General features: G+C 41.3%; 1 protein-coding gene across 1 annotated transcript in view; it reads left to right on the top strand.

The window, feature by feature from the left end:
- Positions 1–14,398, top strand: part of FAT4 (FAT atypical cadherin 4) — a gene marked incomplete at its 5' end in the record, with an annotated part of 131,502 nt that overhangs the window by 97,895 nt on the left and 19,209 nt on the right. The window contains 2 exon segments of the mRNA XM_009071562.1: positions 1,783–2,033; positions 4,806–9,155. Of these exon segments, the coding sequence (XP_009069810.1) occupies positions 1,783–2,033; positions 4,806–9,155 (4,601 nt within the window).

Here is a 14,398-nt window from a genome sequence, read left to right as displayed (position 1 = left end):
AGCGATAACCTGTGAAGTCATTAAAGGAGAGTGATGATGAGGTTGTAAACAGCAATGCACTCTTGTTAGAGGTAGTATACGTAAGAGGAGTCAGCACAGATGCGTAGGAAAAAGGGCAGATTTTGAGTGCTTGGCTCAAATTCCTTTTATGCCAATTATCACAAAGTTTCTGAGGGTTTTGTTTTGGGTTTTGAGGAGGTTGAGACACATTTACATTGTCCAGTTGGTTTGCATGCACTTGTACTCAGATATAACTCAGAGTATCTTATGACAAATCTAGTATGTCATTATTATTTCCTCTTTTTTTAATAAATATTTCCATAGTATCTCTCCATTATATATAATCTCCCATTATATATATGTGGAAATACAGAAGACAAAGTCTCTGTCTTCTGCAACACCTCACACAGGTTTAAAGCATTGCAAATCACAGCTGAAATGTGCCCATGCTGCTGCTATTTAGGGAGATTTAAACGGTGCTTTAGGCTTTGTGCACATTTTTTCCATCCTAGATGCACATTGCTATGGCTGGAGAATAATTACATATGGCCATCATATTATATCATAATTAAGCAATTAAAGTATGCTCATGGTGTTGTGCAGAGATTAATGACTGAGCAGGAGAAGTTGCCATAACTTATTACACAGGCTGGCTCTCAGTCCTCTCAGCACAGCTTCTGGGCTGTGGTGTTATTGCTGTCATAACCTGTTCTCGTTTTCAAGAGGTGAAGATAGGAATATTAATCTCTTTCATAAAAGCCACTTTCTTCTAAATCTTTCATAGAGTTGTATACCTCAAAAAAAGCTGCTCCTGCACTGTACTAGACTTCTCTGAAGGAGCAGGGCTAATCACAGCTGTGTTGGGTTATAATATTGAGTATGAGAATTGTTCATTTGAGCCAGTTTTTGCTACCTTTGTTTTGTCAAAATCCATTACCTGAATTAATAAAACATGTAATATTAACCAACTGCCTTTAAAAATACAGCCCAGTGCTACATATATATATATTTGAGTTTCATTCTGTACGAACACAAGCTGGGTAAGCATTCCAAGAGAAAGGGCAAGCTCACTGTGCTAGGAAGCCAGAGGTAGCCCACACGATGTGCTGCAGTAAGCACACAGTCAGTTCTTATCAAATCACATCTTTGTACACACACAGGGATGTGTGCACGTACACATACACTAACCAAGGGTCAAATTCTGGTCCCAATTAGTCTCTGTTCACATAGCTCTGTGATTATTCATTTGCTATGAATTACTATGAATCAACATTGAAATCTTGAGCTAAGCCAAATCTTAGCTCAGTATCAGGAAACAAAATGAATTGTAAATCCTTGTTTTGTCAAACTGTCATCCTTTTCTTTCAGAAAATAGCACTTTTCCTAATTATGTTCTTCCAATTCAGTTAAGAGGTACATCAGCCTTTTGGAGTAACATTTAGTGCATTGCCCAGGGAAGTCAGTACTAGAAGATGCCTCTAGTAGGCAGTTTTGAGAGTATGTCCAACTGTATCTCCAAATCCAAAGGTTCAGACAACTAATCATGTATTAGAAATCTGTGTTAAGCAACTATGCTTGAAAATCCCCAGAAATGTCATGTATTACAGGCCTTGAAATATGGAAGATTAAAAAACCGAAGAGAGATGGACAGAAGAAAATTTGGCTATTGATACCCATCAGGATGATACTGAAGAGTACAGAAAATAGTCATTATCTTAAGGCAGCAGGATGCATTCTGAAATACTAACCAAATTTTTTTTGCTTGGTTTTTCTTTCAAACAGCTATAGGCTTACTGGTGGCAATTCACAATTCACAATCAACCCATCTACAGGACAAATCATCACCAGTGCTCTCCTCGATCGAGAGGCAAGGGAGAACTACACGTTGGTGGTGGTGGCGAGTGATGGAGGCTTCCCCAGGGCTCTCTCCAGTTCCACCAGTGTCCTCGTCTCTGTTGCTGATGTGAATGACAACCCACCCAAGTTTCAACACCATCCCTATGTCACCCATGTCCCATCACCTACCACTTCAGGTAACCTGATCCCTGGCACTGCTTGAGATGCTTCAGATTGCATAAACATAGAATGGTTTGGGTTAGCAGGGACCTTGAAGATCATCTAGTTCCAAGACCCTGGCATAGGCAGGGATGTCATTTACTACACCAGGTTGCTCAAAGCCCCATCCAGCCTGGCTTTAAACACTTCCAGGGATGGGGCAGGCACAGCTTCTCTGGGCAACATCTGAATGAAATACAAAGCTGTGCCACAAGAAATGTTTTTGAGATGTTCCTCCGCAGCTATTTTCCTGGTATTGTTATCATCATGTTGCATGGGAATGAGGAACATCAAGGCTCAATGTATCAACCACAATTTAGCAATTTTTTTTAAATCAGTTCCTTCCATCCAAATTCAATTATGTTCATACAGTTATGTAAAGTAGACATGGTGTGAATGAGCACCCACTCAAACAAGTGAAGAAATTCTTTTGCTAGGGTTAGGAAGACAATAGCCTCTTTATTTCTAAAAGTCTCCTCAGAGTGTAGATGTTCATTTTCCACCCTGAGCAATTGTTAAAGAGGATTTTGACAACCTCTTCCAGAAAGGCCATATCTATACCAGATGTTAATTATGTTGCCTTTCCTTGAACCAAGCAGTGAATTAAAATAAAAGTAAAGCCAAGCAGCAACCTTCTTTTGTGAAGCCTACACCCAAATAGAAGTGACTTCACTCAAAACAGGAGTTCATTTCTGATTCAGCTGATATTTAAACAAACCTGATAAATAAATACATTAGTATTTTTAACTTACCCATTTCTAATATTTTCTATTTGCCAAATTGGCAATGCAAGGGGAAATAAAGGAGAATATGTGTATTTACATGAGAATGGAGTTTAGTGAAAGACTCTGCTATTTTGAGATTTTTTTTCAAGATTTAAAATTAACTAATACCAGGACCTCTACTAGCTCAAAACAGTAAAAGGATTTTCTAACATGATCACTGTATTGCCACAAATTCAGCAAACTGTGGTTGGAGAGGTTGGCTGTGGGAGTCAGCAATGCTGTGTTTTCACATGCATACACATACATGGATATGTGATGCCTGCAAAAAGAATTCCAAGACAAATGGTTTACAAAACAAATTTTCCTTTAAAAGAAAAAAAATAAAAAGGCTTATTTCCATGTCTTGGGTTTTCTCTCTAAATTTTAAACAATTGCAAATACTTCTCCTTTTTATGGAAGAATGAATTTGTTTGCAATTCTTCCCTGTTTCCAGAACAACATTATGAAATTGTTTTATTATTGCATTGGTGAATCGTGGTGTATTCTGACTAGGGTACAGTGATTTTGTCTGGTTCTTTTTGGGGTATTTCTTTAAGGGCTTTTAATGAGGAATGCACAGAGGTGGAACTGATGTTTTCTGGCAATATCTTTCTGGATGCTTTTTGTATGAAATCTCTTATAACTAGAAACAGAGAGAAAGCCTAAGCTATGTTTACTCTGTTTTTAAGTTAGCAAAAACCTTGGGATGAATGCACTTTTTTATTTACAACTTTCTTTTATAAAAGGAAATGTTAAAATCTTTTCACTTTGTTTTGAGAGGCTGTTGACAATGACGTTGCTAGCAGGCATGGCACCTATTTAAAACAAAGCAAACAACATCTTTAGTGCAGTTGAATGTAGCATCTGAAATAACTTTTCCAGAAAAAAACCCCAAGAGCAAACCCTCATAACTTGATCAAAACCTTTGCTTTCATTTGAATCACAGAATAGCTAGTGTAAATTTTGAAGGAAAAAGTTTCATTTCCTTGTTATTTTTCAATCGAGTTTAAAAGAAGAACTGGTAATAAAAATATTTAATAATATAATTTGTGGAACTGAAGCAAAAAATCTTCATTTCTTCCTGTCCCATTTCTCACATGGGTTTGAATACTGTTCTTGTCTAATATTCCTGCCCTTGGAGTACAAATTACTGCACATGACAAATAATGACATGAACTATAGTTTTAGGGGGATGCTGTCAAAGTCATTCCGGCCTGTAAATGATTTTGCCTTAAGAGGCTGAAAACAACATGATTTCTGTACAGGAGTCAGTCTTTTGCAAATTTCAGTACCAGTAAAGCATCAATAGAGTATTCTGCAAATTGGTTGGACAGTGTCAGATTTGAAAGACATGCTGTCCTTAGATCTTTAAAGTCTGGTGAGAAAGGATTCTCCTTGCAGATGGGCAAATATAGAGGTCAATGCAAATGGTGCCCAATAGTCCAGCTCATTGCGAGGCATAAATTCAAAAGACATGAAATGTCTGAATATATTCATGTTGTTGTACTAGTGTGCAATAGTTTTGTATTTCCATTTTACCTCTTTCTCAGAGGACCAGCTTTTAAAAATGCAGTCCTGCTAGTTACTGCCCTTGGAATACTCTTTGAGAATCAGAAGATATTAGTGGGGGAAAAGGAGTGTTCAATCTTACTAGGTTTATGGATTTCATCATGTGAATGTTCTAGAAGGATGATGTCAGGCTTCCAAAAGGTTGCAGGTCTTTTTTCCAATGGACTCACTGAGCTCTGAATGCAGTGTCCTGCTTTTCAGACCCACATTTTTGGCTGTGTGCACGCCTTGCTGACTCACAAACTCACCTGCCCTTTGTTGAACTTACCATGTTGTGAAAAAAACAGTTCATTTTTGGAGCAATATAAGGAAGAGCATAGTGCTCCAGGATGTGCTTCCGAGTGAAAAGCTGGCATCATGTTTTCTGCCATTGGTGCATTCATTGAAGGACTGACCTAACTTTGTTCTCCATTTCAGGCTCATTTGTGTTTGCTGTGACTGTCACCGATGCAGATGCTGGTTCCAATGCCGAGCTCCATTATTCCCTCATGGGGAAAAACTCTGAGAAATTCCACATTGATCCAGCAAGAGGGGCAATCCTGGCTGCAAACCCACTGGCAGGAGAGTCCGAAGTCACCATTTCTGTTCACGTGAGGGACGGTGGGCGGTACCCCAAGACAGACTCTACCACTGTCACTGTGAGGTTTGTGAACAAAGCTGAATTCCCTCGTGTTCAGGCAGATCAGGAGACCTTCACATTCCCTGAAAACCAAGCAGTTGGTACCCTTGTCACCACCGTCTCTGGATCTTCAGCCAGAGGAGGCTCCTTGTCTTACTACATTGCCAGTGGTAACCTGGGCAATACCTTTGTGGTGGACCAGGTGACAGGACAGCTTTCTGTCGGAAGGGCTTTAGATTTTGAAGCCATACAGAAATATGTGGTGTGGATTGAGGCCAGGGATACAGGTTTTCCTCCCTTTTCCTCGTACAAAAAACTGGAAGTAACAGTGATAGATGTCAATGATAATGCGCCAGAGTTTGAGCAAGATCCCTTCATTGCAGAAATAGCAGAGAACCTGTCCCCACGGAAAATACTGACAGTGGCTGCCGTTGACAGGGACAGTGGGCTAAATGGACAGCTAAATTATGAAATCATTGAGGGGAACACCGAAAATAGTTTCAGTATCAATCGAGCCACTGGTGAGATCAGAAGTCTCAGGCCCTTGGACAGGGAGAAACTGTCTCAATACACACTAACCATAAGAGCTTCAGATAAAGGCACTCCACTTCAGAGCACGACTGTCAAAGTTATCATTAATATTTTAGATGAAAACGACAATGCTCCGAGATTTTCCCAGATATTCAGTGCTTCTGTGCCTGAAAATGCACCTCTAGGATTTACAGTAACCCGGGTCACAACATCGGATGAAGACATTGGAGTGAATGCAGTCAGCAGGTATTCCATAAGAGATACGAGTCTCCCATTTACCATAAATCCTAGCACTGGGGTCATCACCATCAGCAGACCACTAAACAGGGAAGACACCGACCGCTACAGAATCAGGGTCTCTGCGCATGACTCTGGGTGGACAGTGAGCACAGATGTCACCATATTTGTCATGGATGTCAACGACAATGCCCCACGATTTACAAAGCCGTCCTATTACCTGGAGTGCCCCGAGCTTCCTGGGATTGGGTTAAAGGTCACACAGGTTTCAGCCACCGATCCAGACGAAGGATCAAATGGCCAAGTCTTCTACTTCATAAAATCCCAGTCTGAGTTCTTCCGCATTAATGCAACCACAGGGGAAATTTTCAACAAGCAATATTTAAGGTACCAAAACTCCAGTGGTTCAAGCAATGTCAACATCAACAGGCACAGCTTCATTGTTACATCTTCAGACCGAGGCAGTCCCCCATTACTGAGTGAGACAACCGTCACCGTCAACATCGTAGACAGCAATGACAATGCACCTCTGTTCCTTGCTTCTAAATATTTCACTCCTGTTACTAAGAACGTGAGGGTTGGCACAAATTTGCTTAAAGTCACTGCAGTGGATGACAAGGACTTTGGCCTGAATTCTGAAGTGGAGTACTTTATCTCTGATGAGAGCAAAACTAATAAATTCAGACTGGACAAGAGTACAGGCTGGATTTCTGTGTCATCCTCACTAATGGCTGATTTGAACAAAAACTTTGTGTTTAAAGTGAAAGCCAAGGATAAAGGTAATCCTCCACTCTCCACTGAGGTAGCTGTTGAAATAGTAGTAACGGAAGAAAATTACCATACACCTGAGTTTTCCCAAAGCCGCATGAGTGTTACTATCCCAGAGAGTCACTCTGTTGGAACAGTGGTCAGAACAGTTTCAGCACGAGACAGGGATGCTGCTATGAATGGATTAATCAGATACAACATTTCCTCTGGAAATGAAGCTGGAATCTTTGCGATTAATACAACTACTGGTACACTGACACTAGCAAAACCACTTGATTTTGAGTTATGCCAAAAGCACGAGCTGGTTGTTACTGCCACGGATGGAGGATGGGTGTCCAGAACAGGCTACTGCAGTGTCACTGTTAATGTCATTGATGTGAATGATAACTCTCCAGCATTCAGCCCCGAGGACTACTTTCCCCATGTGTTAGAAAATGCCCCCAGTGGGACAACTGTTATTTGTTTAAACGCCACTGATGCTGACTCTGGACCTAATGCTGTGATTGCATATGCTATTCAGTCCTCAGACAGTGACCTCTTTGTCATTGACCCCAATACGGGAACGATCACCACCCAGGGATTTTTAGATTATGAAACAAAGCAAAGTTACCATTTAACAGTAAAGGCTTTCAATGTTCCAGATGAAGAGAGGTGCAGCTTTGCTACTGTCAACATCCAGCTAGAAGGGACAAATGAATATGTGCCCCGCTTTGTGTCCAAGCTTTATTATTTTGAGGTTTCAGAGGCAGCCTCCAAAGGTACTGCTGTAGGTGAAGTATTTGCAAGTGATCGTGATATGGGAATGGATGGAGAAGTCCACTACCTCATCTTTGGCAACAGCAGAAAGAAGGGCTTCCAGATAGATGAGAAAAGTGGTCAAATCTATGTCTCAGGACCTCTTGACAGAGAAAAAGAAGAAAGAATCTCTTTGAAAGTCCTTGCAAAAAATTTGGGGAGCATTCGTGGTGCAGATATAGATGAAGTAACTGTTAATATCACGATCCTGGATGCCAACGATCCTCCTGTTTTCACCTTGGGAACCTACAATATACAAATCAGCGAGGGTGTTCCTCCAGGCACCCATGTCACGTTCGTGAGTGCCTTTGATTCAGATTCTGTCCCTAGCTGGAGCAGGTTTTCCTATTTCATTGGGTCTGGCAATGACAACAGTGCCTTTTCCATCAACCCACAGACAGGACAGGTGACCGTCACTGCAGAGCTGGATCGAGAAACACTGCCTGTCTACAACCTGTCTGTGCTGGCCATAGATTCAGGAGCACCATCTGCTACAGGAAGTGCCTCTTTATTGGTAACTTTGGAAGATATCAATGACAATGGCCCTACCTTGTCCACCAGCCAAGGAGAAGTCATGGAGAATAACCGTGCAGGAACTCTTGTGATGACGCTTCAATCATCGGATCCTGATCTCCCTCCCAACCAAGGTCCTTTTACATATTACTTGCTCAGCACTGGTCCTGCAACAAGCTACTTCAGCCTCAGCACTGCTGGTGTTCTAACGACGACAAGGGAGATTGACAGGGAGCAAATCAGTGATTTCTACCTGTCAGTGATTACAAGAGACTCTGGCATTCCTCAGATGTCTTCCACAGGAACGGTCCAGATCAGGGTAATAGACCAAAACGACAACCCGTCTCAGCCCAGAACTGTAGAAATCTTTGTTCACTATTATGGCAACCTCTTCCCAGGTGGAATTTTGGGCAACGTAAAGCCACAAGATCCAGATGTGCTAGACAGTTTCCAGTGCTCCCTCACCTCAGGAGTCACCAGCCTCTTCAGCATTCCTGGGGGTACCTGTGATCTGCACTCACAGGCAAGATCCACAGATGGCACGTTTGACCTGGCTGTCCTCAGCAATGATGGGTTACATGGTGCTGTCACCAGCAGTGTCAGGATTTTCTTCACAGGCTTCAGCAACACCACCATCGACAGCAGCATCCTCCTTCGCCTGAGTGCCCACAGTGTGAGGGATTTCCTGACCAACCACTATCTCCACTTCCTGCGCATCGCCAGCTCCCAGCTGACGGGGCTGGGCACTGCCATCCAGCTCTATGGGCTGTATGAGGAGAGCAACCACACCTTCCTGATGGCAGCCATCAAGCGTGGCAACAACCAGTATGTGAATCCCAGTGGCGTGGCCACCTTCTTCGAGAGCATCAAGGATGTCCTCTTCCGCCAGAGTGGGGTGCGGATCGAGGCGGTGGACCATGACTGGTGCCTGCAGAGCCCCTGCCAGAATGGAGGGAGCTGCCTGAGGAGGCTGGCAGTGGGTCCAGCTCTGAAGACCCACGAGAGCATCCCTGTCATCATCGTGGCCAACGAGCCCCTCCGGCCCTTCGTGTGCAGGTGCATGCCAGGGTACGATGGGAGTCTGTGCGAGACGGACATTGACGAGTGCCTCCCTTCCCCCTGCCACAACGATGGCACTTGCCACAACTTGGTGGGAGGCTTCTCCTGCAGCTGCCCAGAGGGTTTCACTGGCATGGCTTGCGAGAGGGACGTCAACGAGTGCCTTTCCAACCCATGCAGAAACGGTGCTGCCTGCCAGAACTTCCCAGGAAGCTTCAACTGTGTTTGTAAAACTGGGTATACAGGTAAGCTTTTACTTCTCTGCTCCTTACAGTCTAGGAGAGATGGAAAGAGGGCAGATTGTCCAGAGAGATTGTGGATTCTCCCTCACTGAAGGTATTTAAGAACCATCTGGATACAATCCTGAGCCATGTGATCTAGGCTGGCCCTGCTTGAGTAGGGAGGTTGGACCAGATGACCCACTGTGGTCCTGTCCAACCTAACTGACTCTGTGATTCTGTGAAATGTGCCTTTTTAGCACAAGATTGTCTGAATATGAGCTTCCCCAGTAGGTGAAAAGGTCATCCAAAATGAGGTATTAATGGTTATGAAAACTCAGAAGACCAGGTGCCCACAGTATTACTTTATTTTAGCTCTGTCCTCAGGCAAATCTCATGTACCTGATTTGCATTAGAACAGAAAGATTTTTACAAGAGCTATTTAAATTTATTAAATGTGTAGAAACCATTTCTAATGCTTAAGTATGATTTTTCTGTCCATGTTGTTGTTATGCATATTGTGGTAGCATTTCAAGTCTGCTAGAAGTGTGCCAAGCAAGAAAATCAGCCTCTGCCCCAAATTGCTTACAGTCACACATGACAGAAAACAGATGAAGGATATGGGAGAAAAGCAGAATTCAGGCAAAATGATCAACCTGTCTGTTCTTTATTTTGTCCCTTTGGCATTAATTTTTTTCACTAAGCACAGAAATGTCTGCAGCATTCCAACCTCTTCTGAGTATTTTTTCTTTGATATTTATTACACATTCAAACACAGCAGCATTGTATCCCTAGAAAAGCATGCTGGTCTTTGCTGCTGCCATGAGTATGATATTTAAGGAAGGTCTGAACAATTTTAGCCAGTGCTTATGGCCACTTTTTATAGAAATCAAAAAAAAAAAAAATCCAACCAGAGGAGATTAGGTAAGACTTTCATTACCTTTTCTAAGGAGCATTGCTGTACTGCAGATGCCCCAGGGCAGCCCAGCTCAGCACAGCTGTGTTCATTATGCTGTGGGTATTCAAACTTGCCACCACTGCCACCAAAACTTACCTGTAACCCATGGAGTGATCAGGGGACCCACTGTTCCTTTGGGTTTCTTTCTTAAACCAGATCAGTACAGGAGATAATTTATTGCAGAGGAGAAAGTTAATCAATGTCCAAAGAAAGGTTTAACTACCTAATTTAAATCACAGCTACAGCAGTGGGTACATACTCAGTGCAGTATCAAGGGCGCTGATGAGATCTTTCACATGAAGCTCACAAAGGTACTCCTGAGCCTCAGGTCAGGAGCAATTGTTGTTAATTGACGAGCAGTTGTAATTAAGTTACCAATTCAGGGGTTTATTTCATGTTGTATTAGTACATCAAATTATTTGCCAGGAGTATGGCAAAATAATTCTAGGGCACCTATGCCCTGCAACTCTTTAGGTCATTACCACCAGAGATTACATGTGCATATGTTTGCTGTTGCCACAAAGCAAAACACTTCATTAACTCTAGCAGCATACTGCAGTGTATGCCTCTAGACTATAATTTGGAACATTAATGAAACACCCAGCTGATTTCTTCTGGTATTAAACCTCATATCTTGATGTTCAACCCTTATGTCAGCTAAAAATCAAGCTCTACATGTGACAAGCTCAAAAAAAGAGATGAATATTTTTACTAAGAAAATGAGACTCTCAGGGTTTGAAGTGTTGGATGTCTTTCATGCCATGAATTAAATGTGGCATCTGATAGGAGCTTTCTTAAACTCCTTGTCAACACAAATAACCTTAAAATAGACTGCCACTGAGGCAGACGTTTCTATTTGGGAGTCAGATCTTTTTTAATCAGTTGGCCATTGCAGAATCAAGAGTTATTAAAGTGCCCTGAGATTAATTGATCAAGACAGAAAACAAATGGCACCAATGTAATTAAAACCCAAAATATCTTTGGAGTTTAATATCAACAGAGCTTATTAGATAAGTTCACAATTAACATACAGTATGTTTAGACATTTTATGTCTGCAAAAGCATATTTGAAATTCTACACATTCAATATCCAATAGGTTCTGCAAACAAATGTCAGAATACGGATTGTTTGAGAATGCTTGACATAGAGGCTATTATGTCATTGTTATACTGCCAGCAGAGAAAGAGAACACAGCTGCTTAGGCTCTTAATCCTGATTCATATATGATTAAAGATAACCATAGTGAATGTAAAAAATGAAGCCTGAAACTGTTTCTTCATGAATATAAACCTTGAGTGCCTCAACAACAACAACAAAAAAAGAAACAGACAAAATAGTGGATTTGTAATTCACTTCACCATATACATATCTTTGCTGCTTCTCTTGGAATGTAAACACAGTCTCATAATTGAATTTGCATGCTTGGTAAAAAAAATAATATTTACATGGTACTGCATACAAGTAGAAATTAGTGTTTTCTGAGACAGACTGTTCACTGTAAATTAGAGTACATGAGCTGTAGACCTTTATAATGGCCTACCTGAAAACTGAGAGTCTTACTTTCCCTTGATTTATTATGTTTTGTCAGCTGCATTTCACTTCATCATGCTGCAAAGGTAATGGTGTTCTTTTCACTGGATAGGATTATAAAGACTGATTACCTCAGAGCAACATCATTAGGGTTTAAACAATCTGTTATAATTACATCTCTTAATGATGATCAGGTTTTGTTTTTAAAATACTCACTTTCTGGAGGGAATATGCTTTGTGATTTACAGTAGTTGTCTGCCCTTGCTTTGAACCCTTCATTTCCTGTTTTCCAGGACTCATTAGGATGAAGGAATGTAGGTTTGTGAAGTTGTTTCAAATGCAAGATTAGAATATTATAACTGTAAAAGATGGACACAGAGAACCACAAAAACTCAAACCCTCAAATCAGTTGAAATCTAACCCAGGAGCATTCAGCTGGTATCTGTTCCTGTTACATTTTTCAATTAAAAACAAGAACCTCAGGAAGTTAGATTTTTGCATAAGCCCCTGCATGTGATATCATCAGCTGAAGTGATGAATGATAAGTGTTGAATGCTGTCTGTTATCAATTATCCAGCATTCTCCTAATTTCTATGGTCTTCAGAAAAAAGATCTTTCTGACAAAGAAGTGAACACCCTGAACTCTCGGTATTTCAGCTGAGAACTGATCCGTAAACTCAACTAACTGCAATGTTCATCTGAACTGGAGTGTTACTGGACTGGCCCTGCTTTGGGGTCTCCCCTGGTTCCCAAAACATTGGTTGAGGTATTTCCTTCCTCTCACTTGCTTTGATACCCCTGAAACACTAATCAGGCATATATGATTAGCCTAATTCCTTTCGTTGTCCAAATAAAATCAGAGTATTCATCTTTTCCTGTGTCAAAACAGTTGCAATAAATGCAAACAGGGCCTGTAGCAACAGGACAAGGGTTAATGGTTTTAAACTAAAAGAAGGAAGATTTAGACTGTGTACAAGGAAGATATTTTTGATGTTGAAGGTGATGAAATACTGGTACAGGTTGCACAGAGAGGTGGTGGATGCACCATCCCTGGGTGCATTGAAAGCCAAATTGGATGGAGCTCTGAGCAACCTGGGCTAGTGGAAGGTGTCCCTGCCAATGGCAGGGGGTTGGAACTAGATGGTCTTTATGGTCCCTTCCAACCCAAACCATTCTATGATTCTATATTTCTGTAATTATATTATTCTAAACAGACTTTTATTGGTTTCAACAGTGGTTAAATATGAAGAAGATGCTGTTACTCACTGGTAAAAATATGTGCAGCTAAACTAAACAACCATATTCTCTTGCTGACTCAGCAAATATGTCAGCTTTAAGGTTAGCTGAGAAAAAGAAGAGCATTTAGTTAGATCAAACTGCAAAAATATGAGTAAGCCTTATTAGCTCTACTTGATTTTTGTGAAGACTAAGCCACATCATTGAGCTATTTTAAGCACGTCTGCCTCACTCTTGCTCTGTGTTCTGCCTCCTAAGTCAAAGATCTGTCCTGTGGAGCATAATTTGAAAACAAAAAAAACAGCAAAATCTAACATAAAAAGTTAGCTCATCCTTCAGTCATGCCCATTAGAGAATAAAACATAAATAAATACCCCCAAAGCATAATTAGATTCAGACACTGGAAAAGTTTCCTGGATTTATGGTGAATCTACAAGTTACGTATTAACCACAGGAATCCTCCAGTGCTCCATTTCCATCCTGCTTGCAGTCACACATGGAGGGCTCCTGCTCACATGGAAGAATGGATTGCAAACTTTAAGTTAAACAGAAAAGTAAAGGATTGAGGCAAAAAAAGAGGTTTTCTTCCTTAGGTGGCTCAAGTTGTGAAATTCTGGAAAAAGTTAATGTAGCACAGCCCTGATTTTCTACAGTTTTAGGGACCAGCAGTCTCTAAGAACTGCATAAGGTGCATTTCTGTCATGTGAGATGTAAAATTAAGATATATGTGACATAAGAATGGACACCTTTGATGCAAGCTAATCTTTACAACTCCCTGACAGGAGGTTGGAGTCAGGTGGGGATTGGTCTCTTCTCGCAGGCAACCAGCAGGAGGACAAGAGGGCACAGACTCAAGCTCTGCCAGGGGAGGGTTAGGTTAGATATTAGGAAGAGATTTTTTACAGAGAGAGTGCTCAGGCATTGGAATGGGCTGCCCAGGGATGGGTGGATTCACCATCTCTGGAGGTTTTCAAGATGAGACTGGATGTGGCACTTAGTGCCATGGTCTAGTAACCACAGTAGGGTTGGACTCGATCTTGGAGGTCTTTTCCAGCCCGGCTGATTCTATGATTCTAATGTTGTATATTTAACTTAAACATGTGTATATGGTGTAAGAAACCAAAAAAATTAATTCTCAGTGCAATAAGAAGCATTTAAGGAAGTCTTAGCCCTTGCTTTGTATATCTATCCTGTGTGAGATGAAGTTAAAGGAGATGTCTGGAAGAGTGTGGCTGGTTTTGCCACTGTTTGCAGTGAAACAGGAGGGACAAACATGATGACTCTGTGAAGTTTTTGCTGAGCACAGGCAGTGAAGGCTGTCACTGCTGGCAGAAAGAAGACAGGTTCTAGAGTGGGATGTAGTACAAGTGTTGCTAAAGTGATCAAAGCCAAGCAATGAAAATCTTAGAACTAATACCAACTCAGACCAATACTTTTGTAAGTAATGTTTCCATACAAAGAAAAGTTCTGTACAAAGAATCCCCTTGTTGGTATTCAGCATCTGTTAAAATCTTCACTTGTTCTCTTGGTTCCCTTCCTTGTTGA

Source organism: Acanthisitta chloris, unplaced genomic scaffold, assembly GCF_000695815.1.
Source record: "Acanthisitta chloris isolate BGI_N310 unplaced genomic scaffold, ASM69581v1 scaffold8010, whole genome shotgun sequence".
In the NCBI taxonomy this organism is placed as follows: Eukaryota; Metazoa; Chordata; class Aves; order Passeriformes; family Acanthisittidae; genus Acanthisitta; species Acanthisitta chloris.
Note: the sequence above shows the minus strand (reverse complement) of the source record. Positions and strands in the feature narration are given on the sequence as shown.